The sequence below is a fragment of the Littorina saxatilis genome, linkage group LG11 (genome assembly GCF_037325665.1).
Source record: "Littorina saxatilis isolate snail1 linkage group LG11, US_GU_Lsax_2.0, whole genome shotgun sequence".
In the NCBI taxonomy this organism is placed as follows: Eukaryota; Metazoa; Mollusca; class Gastropoda; order Littorinimorpha; family Littorinidae; genus Littorina; species Littorina saxatilis.
The window spans coordinates 17,898,514-17,924,993 of record NC_090255.1 but is presented as its reverse complement, the minus strand read 5'-3'; the positions used below and the strand labels follow the sequence as shown (position 1 = coordinate 17,924,993).

Below are 26,480 nucleotides of genomic sequence, written 5' to 3'. Positions count from 1 at the left end.
TCTCTAAAGGGGTACCGTATCTATAAATACCTATGCACATTTTTGCAATCAAGATCAGCAAATTGACATAGTTTGCTTCAGCGGATGAAATAGAATTCCTTTTAACTAGGCCAAATAGGGCATCCCGCACATCAACATGAATTCTTTTTGAACAAGCGGTGAAGAAGGCTTCTTCAACAAGATTCCACACTTTGCTTATTTTTATACAATAATAAAAGAAATGTTCGATATAATCTGTCTCTTCTGTACAATGTGTACAACTAATACTCTCAGCAATGCCCATTTTATACAATATAATGTTTGTTGGATAAATGTTATGAGTTATTTTCCAGCAGTCTCAATCTTACTTCTTTTGATGCGTTGCATGCTATCTGCCAAATGTCCTTGTTTATTTCAATTCCCATCTTTCTTTTCCAGAAACTGACTGCAATAGTCTCAGTTTGATAAGCGTCTACCATTAATTTACGAAACTGCCTGGGTTTAAATGTACTTATTTTTTGATAATCCATTACCTTCATAGCTTGTATTCCATTATCATTCATCTTCAAAAAAAGGGATGCTATTGCTGTGCGAATTGCCCCATATTCAAATAGTCTTGTTGGTTTATGCCCAACTCTTTCACAAATCCTATGAAATGGTAAAAACCTAGCGATATGTTTTGTCTTCTTACAGAGTAATGGAGTGCGTGTATCTGTGTTTCGATACACAGACGTTCGGAGAAACACGAACGTCAAGTTCAAGTAAAACGACCCCTGACACACACATTTTGACCCATGCACAAGACGTTGTATCGATAAACGAAGCACAAATAAGAAACAATAATAAAAGCAAAGAAAAAAGCAACAAGATATGCAAACATCTAACAAAGCCGAGCAAGAAGAATGACAGGTCTAATGAAAAACAAAGAGGTACTGAGTCGGAAACAAGATCGCGATTCTTTCCTTCGCTGCACGACGCAAATCTTCTGTGACCTTTGACCAAACGTAGCTTCCACATTCGATCACTCAGCTTAACATTTACAACAGAAAGCCGAGGGGGTGGAATACCGAGATGAACCTACAGAACTGTGCATCCTCAAACCTGACATATTCATCCCAACATTTAATGAACTCAAAAACACAGAAAGTTGCTTTCACACGCCAGCTTTGATTGCCAGTGGTTATCAAACCGGGACTCGTGTGGTTATCAGCACGGAACCCGTGTTTCAAAGCATGGCTCGCTGGGTTGATTGTGCACTTATTTTCTCACTACCAAAATGATGACAAAAACGATGTTTGGTGGTTTGTTGACAGACCAGCTTTTTTTGTCGGTCCTCGGGGGGCCGGGTCATATCGACTTTTGTTTCATATAAATTTACACGGACCCGTCTTCAATGAGCAGGCTATTATCACATAACAGTTTTATCCCCGAGTACGCAGTACTAGGGTCCAGCAGACTTTAATTGTGTGTGTGTGTGTGTGTCTGTCTGTCTGTCTCGACTTAACAGCTTATTGCTGGGAAACTACTGGGCGCAGTTCGTTCAAAAGTTGATACACTAACTTGATAATAGGTCCGATTGATCGTATTAAAACTTCATAATGTTACCTGGGACCTAAATGCGAAATATTTCACCAAAACGACTCTTAACGGGGGGAGTTTTTGCGGTGGGAGGCTGGTCGCTTTGCGAACAGCCTGAACTAAAGGGGAGACTTGTAGGCGGCTGAGCCGAACACGTCACGCAGTGACGAGAAAAGCACGATTTGCAAGCCAGACAACGGGTGAGGAAATGGTCTCGGCAAAGAAATTACAATGCAGGGTTTGGTCTCGGTGAAAGAGAGACAGAGAGCACGAGAGAGTCTATGGCCAAAGTGATCCGGGTTCGATTCCCGGCATGGGCGGTCTATTTTTTTTTTAAATTCTTGTTTACTATTGTTTATTATGAACGTTTTAATGTTTTATTTTACTCTAATAGTTTTTTTAATTGTGTAAAATAAATAAATAATTTTTTTTTTTTAATGTATTCTCTTTATTTATATAGCGTCTTATCCGAAGTTCCAAGTGATCCGGGTTCGATTCCCGGCATGGGCGGTCAAATATATATATATTTTTTTTTAATTCTTGTTTACTATTGTTTATTATGAACGTTTTAATGTTTTATTTTACTCTAATAATTTTTTTAATTGTGTAAAATAAATAAATAATTTTTTTTTTAAATCCACGTGCACAAGACAAAAACTTTCATACTGGGGGAGCGAGCCAGTCTGAAGAGTACTCGGGTCCAGCGCCAGCGTTTTTTATTCTGAGCCCTGTCAGTTTAGCATTTATTTTCCATGGGAGCTCACCCACAAGGAAAGTAATTACTTAATATGAACTGGTTCATCTGTTTTGTATACTTTCCGTCATGAAATAAACTAGGCAGATGCGTTTTGACGTGGACAGAAAGTGGGAACGAAAATAAGCTTGTAAAACTGGTTCTGTGTAGATAAATAATAGTGTTTTTCGCCGGAGATGTGTTTCATTTTGTGTCATGCTTTTTCAGTTTTTTTGTTATAAAACGATTATAACGTATATTGAATGGCAACTACATGTATAATGTGTTATCTTTACTTTCTTTCCAGTTATACCAAAGTTAGATAATGATACAGACATGCAACAAAAACATCTTTTGTATATATTTGTGTCTTCTTTTAGACGGGGAATCGAGACGAGGGTGGTGGCGTATGTGTGTCTGTCTTTGTGAGTGTCTGTGTGTGTATAGCGATTCAGAAGAAAAAAAAACACCTACTGGACCGATCTTCACGAAACTGTAGGGGAAAGTCCCCAAATGTCGATTAGGTGACTAATACCGAACAGCTGATTTCTCGAAAACAAGAGGTGACTGCTCAAATTTGACTGCACGAGGTGATATAGTACCATCCTTTATTATCCTGTACGAAAAATTATGGCTTCGAAAGGCTGCACAAGAAAACGATGAGTAATTTTAGGATTTTATGATCCTCAAAGCTATTTTCGACCGACAGAAGACTAGGCCTAATCATAGCATGCATTTCAGTTGCTTTTAGTGAAAAGTTATGGTTGAAATGAACAGTGTGATCTATCTGCTGGCCAAATGTGTCTGTTTCAAAGCATTCGTCTTAATCTTGCCTGAGCACCATGTAGTTTTAGAACTGTTAGGTAGATTTCAATTACCGAACACCCCTATGGTTCAAATACCGAACTATACAGAAGCTGACATTATCACGTCAAGTCCCTACACACGTAAACTTGAAGTGTCGCAGGCACAACAAAACAAAAACAAAGAAAACAAGAAATTCCTCCGAGGTAGGAAAAACACCCCCGTTGGTCAAAGGGAAATAACCATTCTCACTGCCACCAACTGAGAAGGTTATTTCCCTTTGACCATTAATATGTGCCTCTATAAGTCCTTGTAGAATCTTAATCCACCAATAACTCCCTAACCGTGTGTTTGACTGGTCCCAATTTTTGTAAGGACCGTCTCAGGAATGTATAGAACCTGTTCACCAAGTTTGGTGACGATCGGTCCGTTCATTCTTGAGATCTATATGCGAACACAAACACACACCCAAACAAACAAACAAACAAACACATCGAGCGAATCCTATACACACCCCTATACCGGGGGTGTAACAAGCAAATCAAAGCCAAACACAGAGAACAGAGAGAAACAGAAAGCTAAGAACAAGAGGGCTAGAAATGTCAGTCATCAACAGGAAGCTAACTGGTTCTGTTTTTTTGTGCCAAGAATACACCTGTGAGGACATGATGTATTTGATGTGCTCAAAATGGGTACATGTGGATTGCGCTGGAATAACAGAAAGCCAAAGAGAGTACTTTTGCGATGTCTGTCAGTCAAAGCTAAAGTAACTTTGGTTTGTGCTGTTTGGATTTTGAACCTCTTTGTTCGGATTTAGGTAACAGGTGTTGTAATTCCGAACATATTTTAGATTTTTGAAATTAAGATAACTTTCTTTTATGTTGATTTCTTTTCACAAAAAGTGGTATGAATGTTGCTGATTATTTTCTTTCTTTTGTTGTTTTGGGGAAAATGGCAGATTTCGTTAAGTGTTCGGTATTTGGGGACTTTCCGGGCCCTTACATGAGAGTTCCTGGGTATGGTACCCCCAGACTTTTTCCATTTCTTCAGTTGAATTTTTTGATGACGTCCTATCCGACTTTTTGTGAACGTTAACGTCACACCCACATTCTTAATTTAATTGAATTGAAATTTTCGTCAAGCAATCTCAGTCCGGACTTTATTGGTATTGCATTTCGGCTCGGAAGTTAACAATTTAATTAATTAGTTTGCTAATAAAGTTGTCATTAAAAACACATTTTCACTTACAGATTCAAAATGATTGCATAGCATTCCTCATAATCTTCTGTATTCAAAAATATTATAGATATGTTATGTTTACTTTTAAACGTGCTCAGAATGAAAGAAAATAGGTTAAGTATGTACTATATTCGCATGCTTCGCGGAGACGAGCGTGACCCGTCTCGCTCTTCGATGAAGGTTAGCCGAGAATATATATGAATGTACTCTCTACGATGACTGATGTTTGGTGTTGATCTTTTAGTTTGATAGACCACAGGGTCTGGCTCCATAAGAAGCCTAGAAAATGAGTTCCGTTGTCTCGAAAAGGGTACAATGATTTGACATCAAATTGTCTCATGACATGGTATGTGTATAATTAATAATAGTCAGAAACAAAAATGTTCTCACATTTAGTATTGCACATTCTCTGGATAATTGCAACATAAGGGGGGGATAATCGCCCAGTGTCAGTCACAAACAGACAGTTGCCGAAATCAATTTTTATTCATTTTAAAATGTTTTTTTTTTTACAGAAACCTTGTTTTTTTAGGGGGGGCATGTGTTTAGAGTCACACCTCAAGAAGTTTCTTTCACACAAAAAATTTAAATCAACTTTAAGGTGGCAGTACTACCTGAAATTTTTACAAAAAATCTATTTTCCATTCCATAATGTGTTATTTTAATACAGAAATGCCTCAATATTGTCAAACATTTTGAATTTGTTGTGGTAATTAGTGCCAATATCGTATTTCTACACAGTTGATGTGTCAATTTTGACATTCTCATTTTGACGCGTAAAAAAAGTTTGCGTTTTCCTTTGAACAATGTTTGTTTGTTTGCTTAACGCCCAGCCGACCACGAAGGGCCATATCAGGGCGGTGCTGCTTTGACATATAACGTGCGCTACACACAAGACATAAGTCGCAGCACAGGCTTCATGTCTCACCCATTCACATTATTCTGACACCGGAAAAAAAAAAAAAAAAAAACCCATTGAAAAGCACAGTTTACTATAATAACTCATTAGCTGTAACCACTACAAGAAAAATGATATATCAATCACATAGGCCCCTGCATAAACAATAACATGTTGCATCTGCACCTTATTGTACCTCTGCTATATTAATCCTAAACTGATGTGATGCTATGAAGTGTTAATTAGAAGATTATCAATATCAAACTTAATTTGCTCAGAAATATACACACAACTATTTCAAATGAAATTGAAGCAGGATTTTACTCACCAACACATCTCGCCATATGTCAGCACAAGTCTCCACTGGTTGCTCAGAAGGTTCAGGCCATTTTCCTTTTATGTGTAACCACAGGCGGAAGGTATCGTTCACTGGACCACCACTATCATAGAAAAACTAGTAGTGTAACATACGCAGGAAGACAGGTGTCTGGGATCAACACACTGCTGCATTTCGCTTTCTTACGCTTGACCAAGGCAGGAGAGCTTGACACACACTGTGGATCTGAAGGAGTGACAACAACAGCATCACTGGAAGTGTCAATTCGCTGTACATAGTGTTTCTTCGCTCGCTGGAGTTGAACAAAACATGTCAGACGCTGGTAGCAGACGACACGATGATAGGTACTCGTTTCAGCTGTTTGTCCATTTGCGACTCGTTCCGTAAATTTTTTGGCTGACAGCCTGTTCTTCACGGTCAAGGTTAATCCACTCAGATGCACATGTCAAAGCTTTTGCCCACGAAACACTTGAAAATGGGGTCAGTTTTTCGTCAGTGTCTACATTCTGAAAATGTATAGTGCAGTTCGCTGCCATGATGATATGTCCCGCGGAAACAAACACAGCTAAATTCTCATTGGTTGAAAAGCTTTTCACTGCGGACGATTTTCCATGGGGAATAATCGTGGCCTGCTTCGGCAGGGAGATAACTGCCTCTTTGCTAAATTAATTCATTAATAAAATCAGTAGTAGCGTATGCGCAGCTATTAGTGCGTGAACATGGATGAATTCTATTCTTTTAGTAGTTAGGTACCAGGTTCTGCAAAGTTCACATGGTACCCTTCTCCGTACAACCAGCTTGAACGATAGAGTTCTACGCCGTGTAGTCTATGATGGCTACAGATTGACTAAATGTTTGTATATGTATATCGCTTCACACGACTTGTTTACATGAAGTCAAGTTTTGACTAAATGTTTGATCAGAGACAGGGAATCGAGACGAGGGTGGTGGTGGTGTGTGTGTGTGTGTGTGTGTGTAGACCGATTTAGAGAAAACTGCCAGACTGATCTTCATAAAACTTCACATGAAAATCCCTGGGTAAAATATCCACACACCTTTTTTTCGATAAATGTCTTTGATAAATGTCTTATAACCGACTTTTAGTGTTGAGACGGCACTGTCACGCCCTCATTGTTTTAATTAATTTGTGTATGAAATTGATCAATTGAAATTTTGGTCAAGCAATATTCGGCGAAGCAATGACTTTGGTATTGCATTTCAGCGTGGAAGCTTACTAATTAATTAATGAGTTTGGACATTAAGGCGGTGCGTGGCACTAAAATTAAACTTGGAGAATACACGGAAGAACCTAGTTTTCTGGGTAGTTATTGAAGTGACTTATAAAACTGAATGAACAAATTGTGAAAATGATTGGCCACAGATTGCTGTTGCTATGGAAACAGCCGCCATATTGGATGTTTAGGAAACGGTTTTACACAAGAAATGCATGATATTTGACACAAAGATACACAAGACTTTTATCTACAATCACATAGAGCGATAGTTTGACAAAAGACTACAGTTGAATTTGTAATAATTTTTGTAATAAGGATTAATGAATTTTTAACCGCATATTCATTAATCCTTATTTAAAAAAATTAATATAAATTCAACTGTAGTCTTTTGTCAAACAATCGTTCTATATGGTTGTAGATAAAAGTTTTGTGTATCTTTGTGCCAAATATTTAGCATTTCTGATGTATAATGTTGCTGTAAAACCGTTTCCTAGAAATCCAATATGGCGCTGTTTATACCAGTTTCCATAGCGACGGCAATCCATGTCCTTTAGTTTTCGCAATTTTTTCATTTCTTTTTATAAGTCACTTCAATAACTACCCAGAAGACTAAGTTACTCCATGTATTTTCCAAATTTTATTTTGGTCATTTTGGTGCCGCTCATTGCCTTAACAGTCTAAAAATTTTGATTAAAATTAAAATACCAGCTATCGATCCAAAACCGATTTCATCTCATTCTTTATCATTTTCTGATTCAAAAAACATATTTAGATATGTTATGTTTGGATTAAAAAAAAAGGTCAAAAAGTTCAAAGAATTCAGAAAAGAGCGCTTTCCTACTAAGCGCTGTACGCTAATGCGCTATGCTGGCTTGTCATTTCAAGCGAATGCGGGCCGCTACTTTTTGTACGTGAATGTCAGCGCATTTTTGTCTCGGTGGCGGATTATTATTTTTTTTATATTTTTTTTTTCGTGGAAGCGCCGAGTCTGGAACAGTTGGGGCACTGGAAGTCAGTTGTGGTCACTGCCGGCGTTAATTTCTTGCAGAAGCAAATTTCTGACAGCGGGTCTCCTCAAAGTCGGAAGAGGCTTTATCTTATCTATATATACCTAGCTAAATCAGTAACATTTTTAAAGAGGGCACAATACTTTTTCCCTTCTATCTGTTTTTGTGCTCATATTTTCCCCCGGCTCAGTTCATTTACATGTTCAAAGAGGGCATAGTATGTTTTCTTACCATATTCTTCGTGTTTTGTGAACGTATTGTGTTTTCCCCCGAGCCGCAGTTATGCGCATCGAGTTGTTTAATTTATTATTATTTCTGTATTTTTCCGTTTTCTGTTTGTCTTCTTTGTCTTCGTTTTTAACAAACATAAGCACGTCCGTGGACGGCATAATAATCTGTCATCATTTCACTGCTTTCAGATACGGCATAATAATCTGTCATCATTTCACTGCTGTCAGACACGACATAATAATCTGTCATCATTTCACTGCTGTCAGACACGACATAATAATCTGTCATCATTTCACTGCTGTCAGACACGACATAATAATCTGTCATCATTTCACTGCTGTCAGACACGACATAATAATCTGTCATCATTTCACTTCTTTCAGACACGGCATAATAATCTGTCATCATTTCACTGCTTTCAGACACGACATAATAATCTGTCATCATTTCACTGCTTTCAAACACGACATAATAATCTGTCATCATTTCACTGCTTTCAGACACGACATAATAATCTGTCATCATTTTACTGCTTTCAGACACACGACTTAATAATCTGTCATCATTTTACTGCTTACAGACACGACATAATAATCTGTCATCATTTCACTGCTTACAGACACGACATAATAATCTGTCATCATTTCACTGCTTACAGACACGACATAATAATCTGTCATCATTTCACTGCTTTCAGACACACGACTTAATAATCTGTCATCATTTTACTGCTTACAGACACGACATAATAATCTGTCATCATTTCACTGCTTACAGACACAGCATAATAATCTGTCATCATTTTACTGCTTTCAGACACAACATAATAATCTGTCATCATTTCACTGCTTACAGACACGGCATAATAATGTGTCATCAATTCACTGCTTTCAGACACGACATAATAATCTGTCATCATTTCACTGCTTTCAGACACGACATAATAATCTGTCATCATTTTACTGCTTTCAGACACGGCCACCACTCCGGGCCGTCCTAAGGTCTACAGGGAGCGGGAAAGTCTTCTCGGCCGCCTACTCGTTCTCCTCGTCTTCGTCTTCGTCGTCTGTTTGACGCCAGAACAGCCGCTGGTGATGACACAGATGTCTAGATTCCAACTGATCCAGAAACCAAAAGAACTGCAAGAAGCGCCTCTTTTACGAAACAACCCGCAGGGATTCAAATCGACGCTTGGAAGAACAGAGTTCGTTTCACCAGTCTTGTGGTCTGATCCCAAGTTCCCGAACAAGTCCGAGACAAACTACGCGCAAAATCTCCGTTTCGGGCACGTGAACTGGACGGACGGGAAACCCCTGATTGCCGGACGCATAGTGTATCAGCCGGACCGCAAGACGGCCGAGGAGATGGAGGAGTTTGTGTCCAGGGACAATTTACAGACCACGCCTTTCGACACGGACGGTTTGTCGCCTTACCTGACGACCACTCAGGAGGTGATAACCGAAACCAAGCGTCTCCACGACAAACTGTTCTCCGAGCTATTCCGAGGCAAGAAGTACGCAGTGGTCTTTGATCTGGCTTCGCACGAAAACAAAGGAGACGCCGCCATTACCATAGGGGAGCTGATTTTTCTGGAAAACATGGGTATCGAGATTCTCTTTTTCGTCAACATCGCGGCCTGCAATGATAAGAACTTCCAGCACGCACTGAAACTGGCTCAGCAGCACAGCATGGACGAGGTGGTGGTGCTGATGCACGGGGGAGGCAACATCTTTGGCTACTCTATCAGCGACTGGTGCCGAGACAAAGCGCTGAAGCTGTTCCCAGGCTACAAGACCGTGCTTTTCTCGCAGAGCATCTACATGAACGCAAACCAGAAGCATTTCAACTTTGCCTGGAAGAACTACTGCTGTAACCCGAACCTGACACTCCTGATGCGAGACCGTCTGTCTCTGCACATCGCGCGGCGACTCTTTGCCAACGGTACCCACATCGTGCTCACTCCCGACATGGCCATTCAGTTAGGTCACCTGACCCGCTTCGCCCCGCCCTACTATGACGTCATCTGGCAACGCCGAGGAGACGGAGAGAACCCACTGCTTGGGAAGGTTGTAGTTGTACTGTGTGTGTGTGTGTGTGGGTTTGTATGTGTGTGTGTGTGGGTTGTGTGTGTGTGTGTTTGTGGGGGTGGTGTGTGTGTTTGTGTTTGTGTGTGTGTGTGGGGGAGGGGGGGGCTTTGCGTTTTCTATTTACATCGTTGTTGTCCTGAAATATGTGAAAACCGTTCATTTCAGTACTGAACTGACGCTGTCGTCTGCTACATTTACGCAGGACAGTCAATCGAATCAGTCGACTTCAAAATGCTGCATGGTCTAGCTCGAAATCTGTCAGAAAAACACTTCTGCTTTAAACCGCAGGGAATTTGAGGGTCAAGCACCATTTGGTAATGTTGAGACCATAAGCTACATGTCACCAACACGGAGCCGGGATTAGAAGAATCTTCTCAAATCGAAGGAAGGTGCACAGCCTCACTGTGGCATAGGCGCATGAATACGCTGCCTGGGTAACCCAAGAGTGCGCTAACAGTTTTCAGCACATTGCCAGTAGCAAATGGGCGGTTCTGGTTAAGTTATGGCCCCCTTTTTCTTTCGGCTGGTAACTGGCGCCACCTCGCGGCAAGATCACACGGGAAAGGAAAAAAAACTTGCATTGGTCCCAATTAGCATATCGGTTTGGTAACAGTTCGTGTGTAAGTCGTGCATTTTATACGGTAAACAGACAATGGTCGGTTCTGGTGAGGTTATGCCCCTTCTTTCTTTCGGCTGGTAACTGGCGCCACCTCGCGGCAAGATCACAGGAGTTGTGTCGCGTTATCACCCCAGAAGCGCTCATTAACTGTTTCACATCAGTCATGTGACACCAGTACTTACATTTAGTCAAGTTTTGACTAAATGTTTTAACGTAGAGGGGGGAATCGAGACGAGGGTCGTGGTGTATGTGCGTGCGTGTGTGTGTGTGTGTCTGTCTCTGTGTGTGTGTAGAGCGATTCAGACTAAACTACTGGACCTATCTTTATGAAATTTGACATGAGAGTTCCTGGGTATGAAATCCCCGAACGTTTTTTTCATTTTTTTGATAAATGTCTTTGATGACGTCATATCCGGCTTTTCGTGAAAGTTGAGGCGGCACTGTCACGCCCTCATTTTTCAACCAAATTGGTTGAAATTTTGGTCAAGTAATCTTCGACGAAGCCCGGACTTCGGTGTTGCATTTCAGCTTGGTGGCTTAAAAATTAATTAATGACTTTGGTCATTAAAAATCGGAAAATTGTAAAAAAAAATAAAAATTTATAAAACGATCCAAATTTACGTTCATCTTATTCTCCATTATTTTCTGATTCCAAAAACATATACATATGTTATATTTGGATTAAAAACAAGGTCTGAAAATTAAATATATAAAAATTATTATCAAAATTAAATTGTCGAAATCAATTTAAAAACACTTTCATCTTATTTCTTGTCGGTTCCTGATTCCAAAAACATATAGATATGATATGTTTGGAGTAAAAACACGCTCAGAAAGTTAAAACAAAGAGAGGTACAGAAAAGCGTGCTATCCTTCTTAGCGCAACTACTACCCCGCTCTTCTTGTCAATTTCACTGCCTTTGCCATGAGCGGTGGACTGACGATGCTACGAGTATACGGTCTTGCTGAAAAATGGCATTGCGTTCAGTTTCATTCTGTGAGTTCGACAGCTACTTTACTAAATGTTGTATTTTCGCCTTACGCGACTTGTTTGATAAGTTGTCTTAGTTTCCTGTTGTCCTTGTCGAACCGAAACATATAAATCTGAAAAAATAAATCCAACAAGGATAAAGCGTGTTATCAATCCGATCTTTGTCAAGGGCGTCATACACAGTTGTGGACAAACAACAAAAGCTCAGTCAACAGTCGTAAATAAGCGGCCCCGCCTCAAATGTCATGTCATATGAGACTCTGCTGCCACACCTTTATTCCCCCACACGCCGCCACTCCGATCGCAACAGTAGTAAAGGCCAGGTTTATAGTCTATTTTGACTTTTTTTCGACAGGTACATGTATTCCCTGAGATGCACATAGTCCAGCAAGAATTTCTTCAAATGTTGTCAAAGGCACCGTGTTCATTCCGTTTTTTGAGCATTTTGTGGAAACAAAAGAGTTTTTACATTTAGTCAAGTTTTGACTAAATGTTTTAACATAAAGGGGGGAATCGAGACGAGGGTCGTGGTGTATGTGTGTGTGTGTGTGTGTGTGTGTGTGTGTGTGTGTGTCTGTGTGTGTGTGTAGAGCGATTCAGACTAAACTGCTGGGCCGATCTTTATGAAATTTGACATGAGAGGTCCTGGGTATGATATCCCGGACATTTTTTCATTTTTTCGATAAATACCTTTGATGACGTCATATCCGGCTTTTTGTAAAAGTTGAGGCGGCACTGTCACACCCTCATTTTTCAATTAAATTGATTGAAATTTTGGCAACGCAATCTTCGACGAAGGCCGGGGTTTGGTATTGCATTTCAGCTTGGTGGCTTAAAAACTAATGAGTGAGTTTGGTCATTAAAAATCGGAAACTTCTAATTAAAATTATTTTTTTATTAAACGATCCAAAAACAATATTATCTTATTTTTCGTTATTTTCTGATTCCAAAAACATATACATATGTTATATTTGGATTAAAAACAAGCTCTGAAAATTAAAATATAAAAATTATGATCAAAATTAAATTTCCGAAATCGTTTTAAAAACTATTTCATCTTATTCCTTGTCGGTTCCTGATTCCAAAAACATATAGATATGATATGTTTGGAGTAAAAACACGCTCAGAAAGTTAAAACGAAGAGAGGTACAGTAAAGCACAGCGCAATCGCTACCGCGCCAAACAGGCTCGTCACTTTCACTGCCTTTTGCACTAGCGGCGGACGACGTTCAGTTTCATTCTGTGAGTTCCACAGCTTGACTAAATGTAGTAATTTCGCCTTACGCGACTTGTTTTTCTGACATTTCTCGTCTTTTCAATTTTCTAAGAAATATAAGTAGCTTCAAATATAGTTTCTCTTAATTACGGTATGGTTGTGCGAGTTTGTGACCGATTTATAAGAAGAAATCAAGCCAGAAAGAACAAAAATCCGCCTGCCCCGCCGCTTTTGATGGCAACACTGCGAAATTCGCTAGCGGCATCGCGTGTTTGTCGCCGTCGTGCCGCCGCCGCCGCGTCGTTTTATGGAAACATAGCTTAAGGGTGTAAGCAATCCGATCTTTATCAAGGGCATCACACAAAGTTAGATGCGGACGAACAACAGAAGCTCATCAGTCGTCAAGGAGCGGCCCCGGCTCGGATGACATTTTGTCTGTCAAATGATACTCTGCCACACCTTCATTCCCGCCACTCCCTCCCCCTGCCCGTACACACACACACACACAAACACACATACACACACACAAACACACACAGTTACACACACACACAGTTACACACACACATACACACACACACCCACACACACACACATACACACACATACACACACACACACGCACACACACACACACATACACACACGCGCGCGCGCACACACACACACACACACACAAACACACACACAGACACACCAAAACGTACACACACAGAGACACACATACGCTCACGTATTCACGCACGCACGCACGCACACACACACACACACACGCACGCACGCACACACACACACACACACACTGACACACGCACACACACATACAAGCACACACAGACACACAAAAACGTACACACACACAGAGACACACATACGCTCACTTATTCACGCACACACACACACACACACAAACACTAACACACACACACACACACACACACACACACACACAAGCAAACACAGACACACACAAACGTACACACAGAAAGACAAACATACGCTCAATTATGCACGCACGCACACACACACATAGTCTAACTGTTGTGATAAGGTAGACTTCATACACATGAATGTTGATATACCGCTTGGTTACTAATACAAGAAAACGTATCTCAAAAGGTGTTGGGGATAGCATTTTTTTGACAGAAACTTTCCCCTCGCTCGCGCTTAAACATGGTATAGCAAGGTAGCCCCGACGGTATGTCTTTTGTGTTGAAGGGGCGTGAAACATGAGGCCCTATTAAAAATCGGGTCGTTACATCTCAAATTTCATTATCATCTCGGGATTCTGCTTTACGACGTTCTTCTTTATACATGTAGTCAAGGTTTGACTAAATGTTTTTACATAGACTGAGAATCGAGACGAGGGTGGTGGTGTACGTATGTTTGTGTGTATGTATGCGTGTGTGTGTGTGCGTGTAGAGCGCGATTCCCAGAAAACTACTGGACCTTGAAACCTTACATGAGAGTTCCCGTAGATAGTATCCCAAGATGATTTTTTTTCATTCTTCGATAAATGTCTTTGATGACGTCATATCCGGCTTTTTGTGAAAGTTGAGGCGGTACTGTCAAACGCTCATTTTTTGCTCAATGTGATTGGACATTTGGTTAAGCAATCTTCGACGAAACCCGGACTGTAGGCTGGCATTTGAGCTTGGAAGCTAAACAATTAATTCACGAGTTTGGTCTTTAGAAATCTGAAAAATCGAAATAAAATTAAAGTTTTGGTAATCGAGCTTAAAGGTGGTCGTCTACATTTTTGCTTTTTTTCAATAAACTTATGGTTAGATTTCGATAAAAAGTTAAGTCAGATGATGAATGAACCATGGGGAAAAAAGTTATAGAAAAAAACAGATATGTAAAAAAAGTTTTTATTTTTGGGTAGTGTCTCAGATACTTCCAATATTTTGTTTTCTGTTTGCTGAGAACATGTGCTTTGTCTAAAAATACTGACCAATCAAATTCATGCCACATAGCTTATAGCCACGCCCAAACAAGAGCAGCAACACTGTTTGACACTGGAGCGCTGTCCACGCTTTTTTTTAAACGCACGAAATGCACGGGATTTGAGAGGAGTTTTGCGCTTGGCATTTTCCAAATAAGGATATCCTACTATGAGTACTACGCTGGAGTACTACAATGAATTTTTAAACGGCAACACTGGCTTCGTCTTTCCTGATAGAAAGGGGGTGTATTGTTGATATTTGTAGAGAATAGACTGCATTTTAATGGTCAAATGGCGATTTCGGTATAAAAAAGTAGACAAGGACCTTTAAACATTGATTTCATCTTTTATTTTTTAATCATATCCTGATTCGAAAACGTAAAGATATGTTATGTTTGGATTAAAAACAAGCACAGAAAGTTAAAAAGAATACAGAAAAACGCGCTTTTCTATTAAGCGCTGTACGCTACTGCGCTCTACTGGCTTGACACTTCTCGGTATCCGCGAAGCATTGTCTTCATGAAATGTTGTGTGTTTCGTATTAATCTGTGAGTTTGACAGATTGACAAAATGTATTAATTTTGCTACAAGGAACTTGTTCTTCTTCTTGTAATGATGATGATGATAATAATAATAATTGTCAGTAAGTACTGGTGTCACATGACTGATGTGAACCAGTTGATTGGCTAATGGCGATGCGCTAAAACTGTTAGCGCACTCTTGGAGTGCGCTAACTTTTCCACAGAGCGTATTCTTCCGCCCTTTGCCTAAGCGAAACTGTACTCTCATCCTCAGAATTAATTAATGGCATGTAGCTTATATTCTCCACAATACCAAAATACCATAAATTTCCTGCTTCTCAATTAAAGCAGAAGTGGGTTTTTTCTGACAGATTGCATGTGCCTGTGCCACAGTTGCCACTGATCTAAAAATAGAACCCGCTGTGTCTAATTTTTCAGTTTCGACTTGCGAAGATTCTTCTCATAATTATGCCGTAGCTTATTATCCACATTACCAAATGACGAGTTAGTATACAATTCCCAGCAGCTAACAGGAAACACTAGTGTTATTCCGATAACGTACCAGCTAGATCAGCATTTGGAATATATACGTAGCAGACCACACTGAAATACGACTGCATCAGTTCAGTAAATACCGGCACGGTTGGCCTAGTGGTAAGGCGTCCGCCCCGTGATCGGGAGGTCGTGGGTTCGAACCCCGGCCGGGTCGTACCTAAGACTTTAAAATTGGCAATCTAGTGGCTGCTCCGCCTGGCGTCTGGCATTATGGGGTTAGTGCTAGGACTGGTTGGTCCGGTGTCAGAATAATGTGACTGGGTGAGACATGAAGCCTGTGCTGCGACTTCTGTCTTGTGTGTGGCGCACGTTATATGTCAAAGCAGCACCGCCCTGATATGGCCCTTCGTGGTCGGCTGGGCGTTAAGCAAACAAATAAACACAGTTCAGTAAATGAATGGTTTCAAGGCAAGAACAATCGGAATCGAAAACGTGTAGGGTTTAGAACGTCCGTACCATATATAAGACTTATTACCAGCCTGCCTCATGCGTGCAGACTCAGTGCAACGTGACGAGCAATTTTTGTTTTTGGAATGCTGCAGTGGTTCGATTGCCCTAGCCTAGCAGACGACATAAACCCCGCTCAGCAAACTAACATGTTGGGCAAATGTGAACAAAAAAACGATGGGGATATAATACGTGTAGGGTTCAGAGCATTCTTACCGTTCATATTTAGTACCAGACTCCCCGATGAGTGAAGATACCACACGAGAAACATGCCACATTTATTTTGAAAATGTGCTAACCGTCGACCTTGGGGGTTAGCCAATTCAAGGGGAGTCACTCTGCACAGTCAATCCGTCGAAGCTCGATGAAGGTTTCGAATCGCAAATAACTAAGAACACAGTCCTTTCTCTGAGTTCAAATGAGGTCTCTCTGAAAGATCATCACTGTTTAGCTTAACGCTACACTGGAATTTACCAACAGAAATTAAAACAAGAGTTTGCGTGTGATGAAAGCACGACACACTTGAGACACCCCACACAAAAGTAGATCTTCTACGACCTGACCACAGTTATGCCTATTCAAATGCGCGTAGCAAAATGTGCGTGTTGTATCTTCTTTTTTCTCTGGCGGTACCAAAAATATCGTTATTGAAACAATCTCAGTGCACTAAGGGATTTATAGAGCAAATCTCGAAAATAATTATTGAACTCAGCACTATGCGCTTCGTTCAATAATGAATTTTCTCGATTTGCTCTATAAATCCCTTAGTGAAGTGGGATGTCTCAATAACTTAAATAATGATAATAATAATAATAATAACGATAATTGTCAGTTAGTACTGGTGTCACATGACTAATTAAAACAGTTGATTGGCTAATGGTAATGCGCTTAAAACTGTTAGCGCACTCTTGGAGTGCGATAACACTCCCCGAGAGCGTATTCATGCGCCTGTGCCCCTTCTTTTGATTTGAGAAGATTCTTCTCATCCTCCATGTTGTAATGACATGTATCTTATCGTCTCCGGATTAACCAAAGACGTCTGCGCCAAAACATCCCCATAGTGATCCTCCTCCTCCTCCTCCTCCTCCTCCTCCTCCCTCCTCCTCATCATCATCATCATCATCATTATCATCATCATCATCATTATTATCATTAACATTATCATCACCTCCATCACTATCATCGTTATAACTAAGTATCATTCCATCCTCCAGGTGCCGAAGCTACCAGGCAACGTGACCATGTGGAAGTGGGACTGGCTGGGGATGTCGTCTCTTAAGGCTGAAGGGACGGTTAAGCGAGCCATGCACATCATGCACAACGGTCTGGCCATCCTGCAGCAAGGCCGAGTGCTGGTCACTGACAGGTACAGCCAAAATACACTAGGGCCGACAAGGCAGAATAAAGTCAAGGATGTCCCCCCCCCCCCCCCGGGGTATTTTGATATATTTATTATACACTGGGCACAAAAAGGATTTATGTCCAGGGTTATGGCTCGCATGTTCTGCGCCAGTCACACATACACGACGCACGGCCCGCGCATTGAAAATGAATTAAGTGCAAAACAAGACGAGTGCGTCGTTGTGCGCCCAACTTTTGTCGCGGTTTGGTCACACATATTTTTTTTTTTCATTTTTTTTTTTACATTGTTAGGACAATAAGGAATCTTACGTCTGACGTGTTATATGTGTATCTCAGACTGCAAAGTGCTTGACGTTCTCAATATGTTTGATCTGTGTCAGTCTGTTTCAGAGCCCACCCATGTACGTGGTCACATTGTTGATTGGGTTGTTTTCAGGGAAGAAGATGGTCTGGTTAAGTCGACGTCTGTTGAACCGTCCCTTTCGTCCGATCACTATTGTGTCACGTGCACTCTTGACTTCGCAAAACCCCTCTCCCCTAGAGTGTACAGGGAAGTTCGTAGACTGGCGTCTATGGACGTCGAGGCCTTTAAGGCCGACTTTCTTGCCGATTTGCCCTCACTGCCGTCCACCGAACAGCTCTTTCGTGTTTTGCGTGCCATTCTGGACACACACGCCCCTTCCACCCGTCGTTTGGTCTCTAATCGTCCCCCCTCCCCGTGGTATAGCGGTGTGGGACCTGAACTACAAGACGCCAAGCGGGAGAGGGGGAGGGCGGAGCGTCAGTGGCGCGCCACAGGTCTAACCGTGCACCGGCAAGTATTTCAGGCGGCCAGAAACCGGGTCATCGCCATCGTCGACCATGCCAAGTCTGCATTCTTCTCATCCAAAATACTCGCATGCACCTCAGTCAAACAGCTGTTCAGTGTCACCAATGACATCTTAGGCAAGGTGACTTGTTCCCCTCTTCCCACTATGTTCTCTGTACATGAGCTTCCCCAGAAGTTCGCTGACTTTTTCACTGCGAAGATCGCGCTTATTCGCGAGAAGCTTGATTCTGCTGTTGTCCCGCCTTCACCGGTTGCCGATAGGATGTATTGTGGTCCAGCTCTGCAGCGCTTTGAGCCTGTCACCAGCGAGTTTGTAAAAAAGGTGTGTTTAGGCGCTAGTCCGAAAACGTGCGAGCTGGACCCCATTCCGTCCTCTCTGCTGTGTGATTGTATTGATGACCTTCTTCCATACCTCACTCACGTCATCAACGACTCTCTGACTTCCGGCTCATTCCCAGATGAATTCAAACGTACCTGCAATAGTTAGGCCCCTCATCAAAAAACCTTCACTCGACAAGAATTCCTTGAAAAACTTTAGGCCCGTTTCGAACTTGTCATTCCTTTCAAAAATCACTGAAAAAATTGTCCTTTCACAACTTCTCACTCACCTAGAGCAAAACCACCTTCTCAACACCCATCAGTCTGCATACAGGAAAAACCATAGCACTGAGACAGCACTTCTGAAGATTGTAAACGACATCCTTCTTGGCTTTGACGAAAATCAGGTCTCCATTCTAACACTACTGGACTTGTCTAGCGCATTTGATACGATAGACCACGAAATTCTGCTCCACAGGCTTCAGCACTCCTTTGGTGTTCATGATCTGGCCCTTTCCTGGGTTCGATCGTACCTTACTAACCGGACGCAGACCGTTTGTGTCAACGGCATCAAATCTCAACCTTCAGTTCTCAGGTACGGTGTCCCGCAAGGGTCCGTGCTTGGCCCCATACTTTTCGTTCTATATGCCTCCCCTGTGTCCGATGTTATCAGTCGCCATGCGTTGTCGCACGAGAGTTTCGCTGATGATACACAGCTTCATCAGTCCGCCCCTCTTGCTGAAGTTGACGATCTGGTATCTCGGACACAGGATTGCATTGCGGACCTCAGTGATTGGATGTCTTTAAACAAACTCCAGTTAAATAGTGACAAAACCGAAGTTATGCTGGCCTGTCCCAAGAAATTTCTCAATCACCCTTCTCTTCCTGCCTCTCTCACTGTCAACGAACAACCTATCTCTTTCTCTCCGTCTGTCCGCAGCCTTGGCGTCACTCTCGATCCAACTCTCTCTTTCCAAAAACACATCTCTAACATCTGCAAGTCCGCCTATCTAGAGCTGCGCAAGATTAGTTCAGTCCGTCACTACCTCACCACTGATGCAACCAAAACGTTAGTGTGTTCTTTAGTCCTCTCAAAGATAGATTATTGCAATTCTCTTCTGGCCGGTCTCCCTAAGTACCTTTTAGATAGACTTCAAAGGATCCAAAATAACGCTGCCCGCCTGGTCTTCAAATCTTCCAAGTATGAACACGCCACACCCCTTCTTCACTCTCTACACTGGCTGCCTATCACTAAAAGGATCGAATACAAACTCTCCTCTCTTTCTTTTGCCGTCGTTTCTGGTTCTGCCCCAGAATACTTGTCAGAACTCTTCAATCTCTACACCCCCTCCCGTCAGCTTCGCTCCGCCGCCGACACTCGACTCTTCCGACTCCCCACAGTGCAAACAAAGACATGTGGCGAGAGGTCCTTCGCCTATCAAGCCCCTGTGACCTGGAATAGATTACCTCTGCCTCTCAGACACACAGATTCTCTCACTACATTCAAGACAAATCTCAAAACACACCTCTTTCAGCGCAAGTGATTTTTTTCCCTCCAGCATCTCCCCACCCACCCCATCCCGCCCCACCTCACCCCCTACCTAGTGCCTAAAATAACGTGTATATATATTTTCTGCGCTTTGTGTCAGCACTGTTTGTGTGTGTGTAAATAGTACTGTTGACACGTTTTTATATAGGCTGTGTATTGGACTGTCACTGTATGCCTGCATTATTAGTTGTCAGTAATTATTACATGTGCTGATTGTTCTCTTTGCCTGCGCGCGTATAGTATGTTGGTTATGTTTGGTCATAGTATGTTTGCTTATGTTTGGTCGTTATCTTTGCCTGTATTGTATGTTTGGTCGTTTTCTTTGCCTGTGCATGTATAGTTTGTTGGTTATGTTTGGTCGGTTTCTTTGCCTGTGCGTGTATAGTATGCTTGGTCGATGTATGTATTGTAAAGCGCTAAGAGTAGACATTTTTCTAGAATAGCGCTATAAAAGTTTGCATTATTATTATTATTATAATCAGTATTGGAAATAAATATTGACTGAAACAATGGAAGATATTCTAAGCTAAGTTCCTTATTTGTACCATAAGTGTTTATTTGTCGGTCCGATTTAAAGACCTTTGGGTTCAAAGTACCGTGATATACATTTCTTGTTTTGTCTTAAATTAAACGGTCCAATAACTTAGAATTTTTGTTTCTTGATTCAGACTGCACGGCCATACACTGTCCTTTGTACTCAAAGCACGGACAGCAGAGAATCTAATGTCTTACTTGTATACTTATGTCAAGATTTCACGGTCATATCGTGTCTGTTGTTTGTATGGCATGGACAACAAAGAATTTGATTTCTTACGTGTAGTGTCTCCTTGCAGGCTACACGGTCACATCCTGTCCTTTGTATTCATTGCATGGACAACAACGTATCTTATTTCTTACGTGTAATGTCTCCTTTGAGGCTACACGGTCACAACCCGTCCTTTGTAAACATTGTATAGACAACACAGTATCTTATTTATAACGTGTAGTGTCTCCTTTCAGGCTACACGGCCACAACCCGTCCTTTGTAAACATTGTATAGACAACACAGTATCTTATTTATAACGTGTAGTGTCTCCTTTCAGGCTACACGGCCACAACCCGTCCTTTGTAAACATTGCATGGACAACAAAGAATCTTATTTCTAACGTGTAGTGTCTCCTTTCAGGATACACAGTCACACCCTGTCATTTGTAAACATTGTATGGACAACAAAGAATCTTATTTCTAACGTGTAGTGTGTCCTTTCAGGATACACAGTCACACCCTGTCATTTGTATTCATTGTATGGACAACAACGTATCTTATTTCTTACGTGTAGTGTGTCCTTTCGGGCTACATTGCATGGACAACAAAGAATCTTATTTCTAACGTGTAGTGTCTCCTTTCAGGCTACACGGTCACATCCTGTCCGTCCTGCTGGACATTCCGCACGTGCTACTGGACAACTGCCACCAGAAACTCTCCTCCTTTCACAACACGTGGACACGGGGTCTCAAGAACTGCCGCCTGGCGGACAACGCCGAGGACGCCGCTCGCTACGTCATGGAACTCTTGGATGAGTACGGGGACTCCCTGCCCCCGCGGCTGACTGCTGCTGACATCAAGGAAAAGCTGTAGGGCACTCCCACAATACTCCCTTTAAGCTGTTGTGGTGTGAAACTGTAGGAGGAGTGTGAAGACAGTATGGTGTGTGTAACGAACGCATAAGGAGGGGTGTCTCGACATAGGAACACAGTGCCGTTACGAGACTGTTTGAAAATCTGGCTTGTCTTCACACAATCAGGCACTCACAAATACACTCGCGCAGACACACACACACACACATACACACACACATACACACACACACACACACACACACACACACACACACGCATGCACACACATACGAACACACACGCACACACATAAACACACACACACACATTCAAACACACGCACAGACATACACACACATAATCAAGGAATAGTTATTTGTTTCATGTTACTTCACATTTTTTTTAAATTTATTACTTTTGCATTCGAATTAGGATGAAAGATGTGGAACCACAAACCATGAAAGTCGGGGTGCATAGCATTGGGTTCCCTCCCATAAAGCCCCGTTCCCTCTCACAAGAGGTTTGCAGAACGATTGAAGGTTTGTTGAGCACCAGTACCGCAATATGGAATGAATAATCTCCTGAACTAATTGTTCAATTCTGTGAAACGTTTTGTGTGGTTTTGTCTCGACAAAATAAGAAATCGATCTACTGTTAATACATTTTCTGAGGTCTTTTAACAAGGATTTTTATGAATTAAAAATACACTCAAATAAAAAAAAACTTTTCTATATTCACATCTTACATTGTGTGCCACCTCTGCCCTTAACTGAGTCTACAAGTATGAAGATCCAAGTAACACACAGTAACACACTTTCAGTTTCAGTAATGTGATACAAGAGATGGACATCATGAACGAAGGGAGAAAACTCACGTTTGTGACCCTCCACCACGAAATGAGTCGCATGTCACCTCGCGCGGTTCTGCGCTAGGCCATAGACCAAATAGCCTGGACCGCCAACTCGTCACGTGACCCTTCGAGGTTACGACGCTCGACTTTCAGGGGCGCTTAGCGTCCGGTTTGAAAGCAGACAGTGAAAAGAAAGCACGCTCCAGTTATTTGTGACAATGGGAGGTGACAATGAACTGGATTTTCCAAAACTCCAAACTAAACTTAACAAAACTCATCGAAAAACATGTTCCATATGCACTTTAGCTGAGTTTATTTTAGCATTTTCAGAACTTACCTCGGCAACTTCGTCCATGTTTACAATCGACACCAGATGTGACATCCCCCTGATTTCTGAAAGGCCATGTAAGCGTAGGTTTCTAAATGCGAGAGGCCGCTATACCTCGTAATAGAGAGAAAGAGCGGAGAGAGCGCTAGTTGGCGGTAGTGTCTGGTAACAGTGTGAGGGTCAACTTAGTCACAGGCTTATAACTCAAACAGTTTTCGCTCTTTTCTAAAACGGTTTTCACCACTGGATAGAGCATAAAAAACTCTTTAGGAAAATGTAAAAAATATGAAAATCATGCAAAGGTGACATGCGACTCATACCGTCGTGGAGGGTCACATTTGGTCCAGCACATTCTGTGGTCAATTTGTTTTTTGTTTTGTGGGTTTTGTACTTAACTGTCTGGGACATACACCGTAATGTACATTAACCGTGTGTGTGTGTGTGTGTGTGTGTGTGTGTGTGTGTGTGTGTGTGCGTGCGTGCGTGCGTGTGTGAGTGTGTGTTTTGACGTTTTCAAATGGAGGAAATGTTTATATTGTGTTGGGTTTTTTTACGTTAATTTCTACACATGTAACATTGATTAGACTCTTTATTTGTATTGTAAAGGCGTAGAAAAATGCATATGATGTGAGTATTGTTCCGTTATATTATATTATATTTTTAAATTGTATATTCATTGTAAATCGATATTAATCAATCAATCAATATCAATCAATATGAGGCTTATATCGCGCGTATTCCGTGGGTACAGTTCTAAGCACAGGGATTTATTTATTTAAATTTTTTTATGCAATTTATATCGCGCACATATTCAAGGCGCAGGGATTTATTTATGCCGTGTGAGATGGAATTTTTTTTACACAATACGTCACGCATTCACATCGGCCAGCAGATCGCAGCCATTTCGGCGCATATCCTACTTGTCACGGCCTATTATTCCAAGTCACACGGGTATTTTGGTGGACATTTTTATCTATGCCTTTACTTGCCAGGAAAGACCCTTTTGTCAATCGTGGGATCTTTAACGTGCACACCCCAATGTAGTGTACACGAAGGGACCTCGGTTTTTCGTCTCATCCGAAAGACTAGCACTTGAACCCACCACCTAGGTTAGGAAAGGGGGGAGAAAATTGCTAACACACTGCCCCAGGGTCGAACTCGCAACCTCTCGCTTCCGAGCGCAAGTGCGTTACCACTCGGCTACCCAGTCCATATTATAAATATATCAAACATCTATTAATTTTCATGCGATCGTGTATCTGTGCGCTTGTTTCGGGTGTATGGTGAATGTGAAGAAGAGAGAGATGATGGAAGCAAAGAGAGAGAGAGAGAGAGAGAGAGAGAGAGAGAGAGAGAGAAAGAGAGAGAGAGAGAGAGAGAGAGAGAGAGAGAGAGAGAGAGAGAGAGAGACAAGACAAGACAAGACAAGACAAGACAAGACAAGACAAGACAAAATCTTTATTATCGAGGGTAATAGATAAGCAAGAATATTGCTTTTTTACATCCAGCCTTCGCCCTAATATAGGGCCAACAAGAACAGAAAACAATATAATCAAAGAACTATCACATCAAACTTAATACATTATAACTGTATATAAAGACACACATTTAAAAAATAAATTGTCATGCTGCATTTTAAGTACAATTTCCAAGTGTCAATTTTTAACATAACTTAATTTAGATCTGCATATTATTATAATTTTGTTTAACATGCACATACATTTTAAATGAATTGATGAACCATTCAGCACATGTTTAGTTGCATTATGTGCGACATATACATTTTTTGGAAGCTGTCTGTGTGTGTTTTATGCTTAAGAAAATAGGCAGTGAGTTCCATAGGACCGCACCTGAATAAAGAAGGCTTGATTTGAAAAGGTGGAGTCGGTGTTATGATTTTTAGTCTGTTATAGTTCAAAATAAAATTATCACGTAATGTCTCCGGTGCATATCCTGACATCACCTTATGCATCATAACACCTTTATTATACATTAATCTTTTTTGAAATGGTAATACTTGCAAATTTTTATAATCAGATTTTGAAGGAGTGTGATTTTTTAGCATTATAAGCTTAACTGCTCTTCTGTGAAGACTGGCTAAAGGTTTCAAAACATTAGCACTTGCACAATCCCATAGAGTGGATGCATAATCAATATTTGACAAGATGTGATTGTAAAAAAAAATCTTTCGTGAGTGGAAATTCAAGAAGTGTTTTATTTTTGATAACTGATATATTTTTTGGGAAGCAATCTTACAGATGTAATCAATGTGATCATGCCATGATAAATTATTATCAATCTTTACACCAAGGACTTTATGGTGAGACACTTCTTCCAATACTTGATTTTTAATATAAAGAGGTGGAATGCTCCATAATAGATTTTGTCGTTTATGTTTTGTTTTTGTATGGTTAAGAGACATATGGTTTAACTCTGACCAATTCAGGAGTGCATCAATGCTTTCTTGGAGAGTTTTTGACAAATAATTTATGGAATGGTGACTAGAATGAATAGTAGTGTCATCTGCAAACAATTCACAGTTATTACGTATGCAAAGTGGTAAATCATTGACATAAATGGAGAACAATAATGGGCCTAAAACAGATCCCTGTGGGACCCCATATTTCAAAGTACTTTCATTTGAATATGATGCATTAGTAAATGTAATTTGTTTTCTATTTAAAAGAAAAGAGTCAAGAATATTAATGTTGGTGCTTTGCATGCCATATATTGACAATTTCCTGATGAGAAGAGAATGATCAATAACATCGAACGCCTTTGCTCTATGAGAGAGAGAGAGAGAGAGAGAGAGAGAGAGAGAGAGAGAGAGAGAGAGAGAGAGAGAGAGAGAGAGAGAGAGAGAGAGAGAGAGAGAGAGAGAGAGGGAGAGAGAGAGAGAGTGAAAGGGTGAAAGAAAGGAAGAGAAAGTGAGAGGAAGGAGGACTGTGTGTTTGAGAGAGAGAGAGAGAGAGAGAGAGAGAGAGAGAGAGAGAGAGAGAGAGAGAGAGAGAGAGAGAGAGAGAGTCCAGGCATGGGAATTGTCCGCCGAAAGGCAAATTTCCGCCGAAATGTTTTTTTGTTCCGCCGAAAAAGCAAAAGTGTCCGCCGAAAAAATAAATGGGAGAGGCAAAAATGGTTCTGAAAACTGAATTTAATGGCAAATTTGGAGCTCAGTAGTGGAATGCATGAATGGAGACTATCAAGCTAGTTGGGAACTAAATCCA

The 26,480-nt window shown here is 41.1% G+C and overlaps 1 protein-coding gene across 2 annotated transcripts in view; it reads left to right on the top strand.

Annotated features, from left to right (window-relative positions):
* Positions 1-26,029, top strand: part of LOC138979915 (uncharacterized) — a 32,337-nt gene extending 6,308 nt beyond the window's left edge. Inside the window, exons 2-4 of one of the 2 annotated variants that reach the window (XM_070352690.1) lie at positions 9,014-10,107; positions 17,637-17,788; positions 21,869-26,029. In XM_070352690.1, coding sequence (XP_070208791.1) covers positions 9,014-10,107; positions 17,637-17,788; positions 21,869-22,097 — 1,475 coding nt within the window. In that variant the 3' untranslated portion in view covers positions 22,098-26,029. Of the gene's footprint in view, positions 1-9,013; positions 10,108-17,636; positions 17,789-21,313; positions 21,412-21,868 lie in introns of those variants that run through there. The other variant, XM_070352691.1, reaches the window with a different exon arrangement.
* Positions 26,030-26,480: the final 451 nt, after the last annotated feature.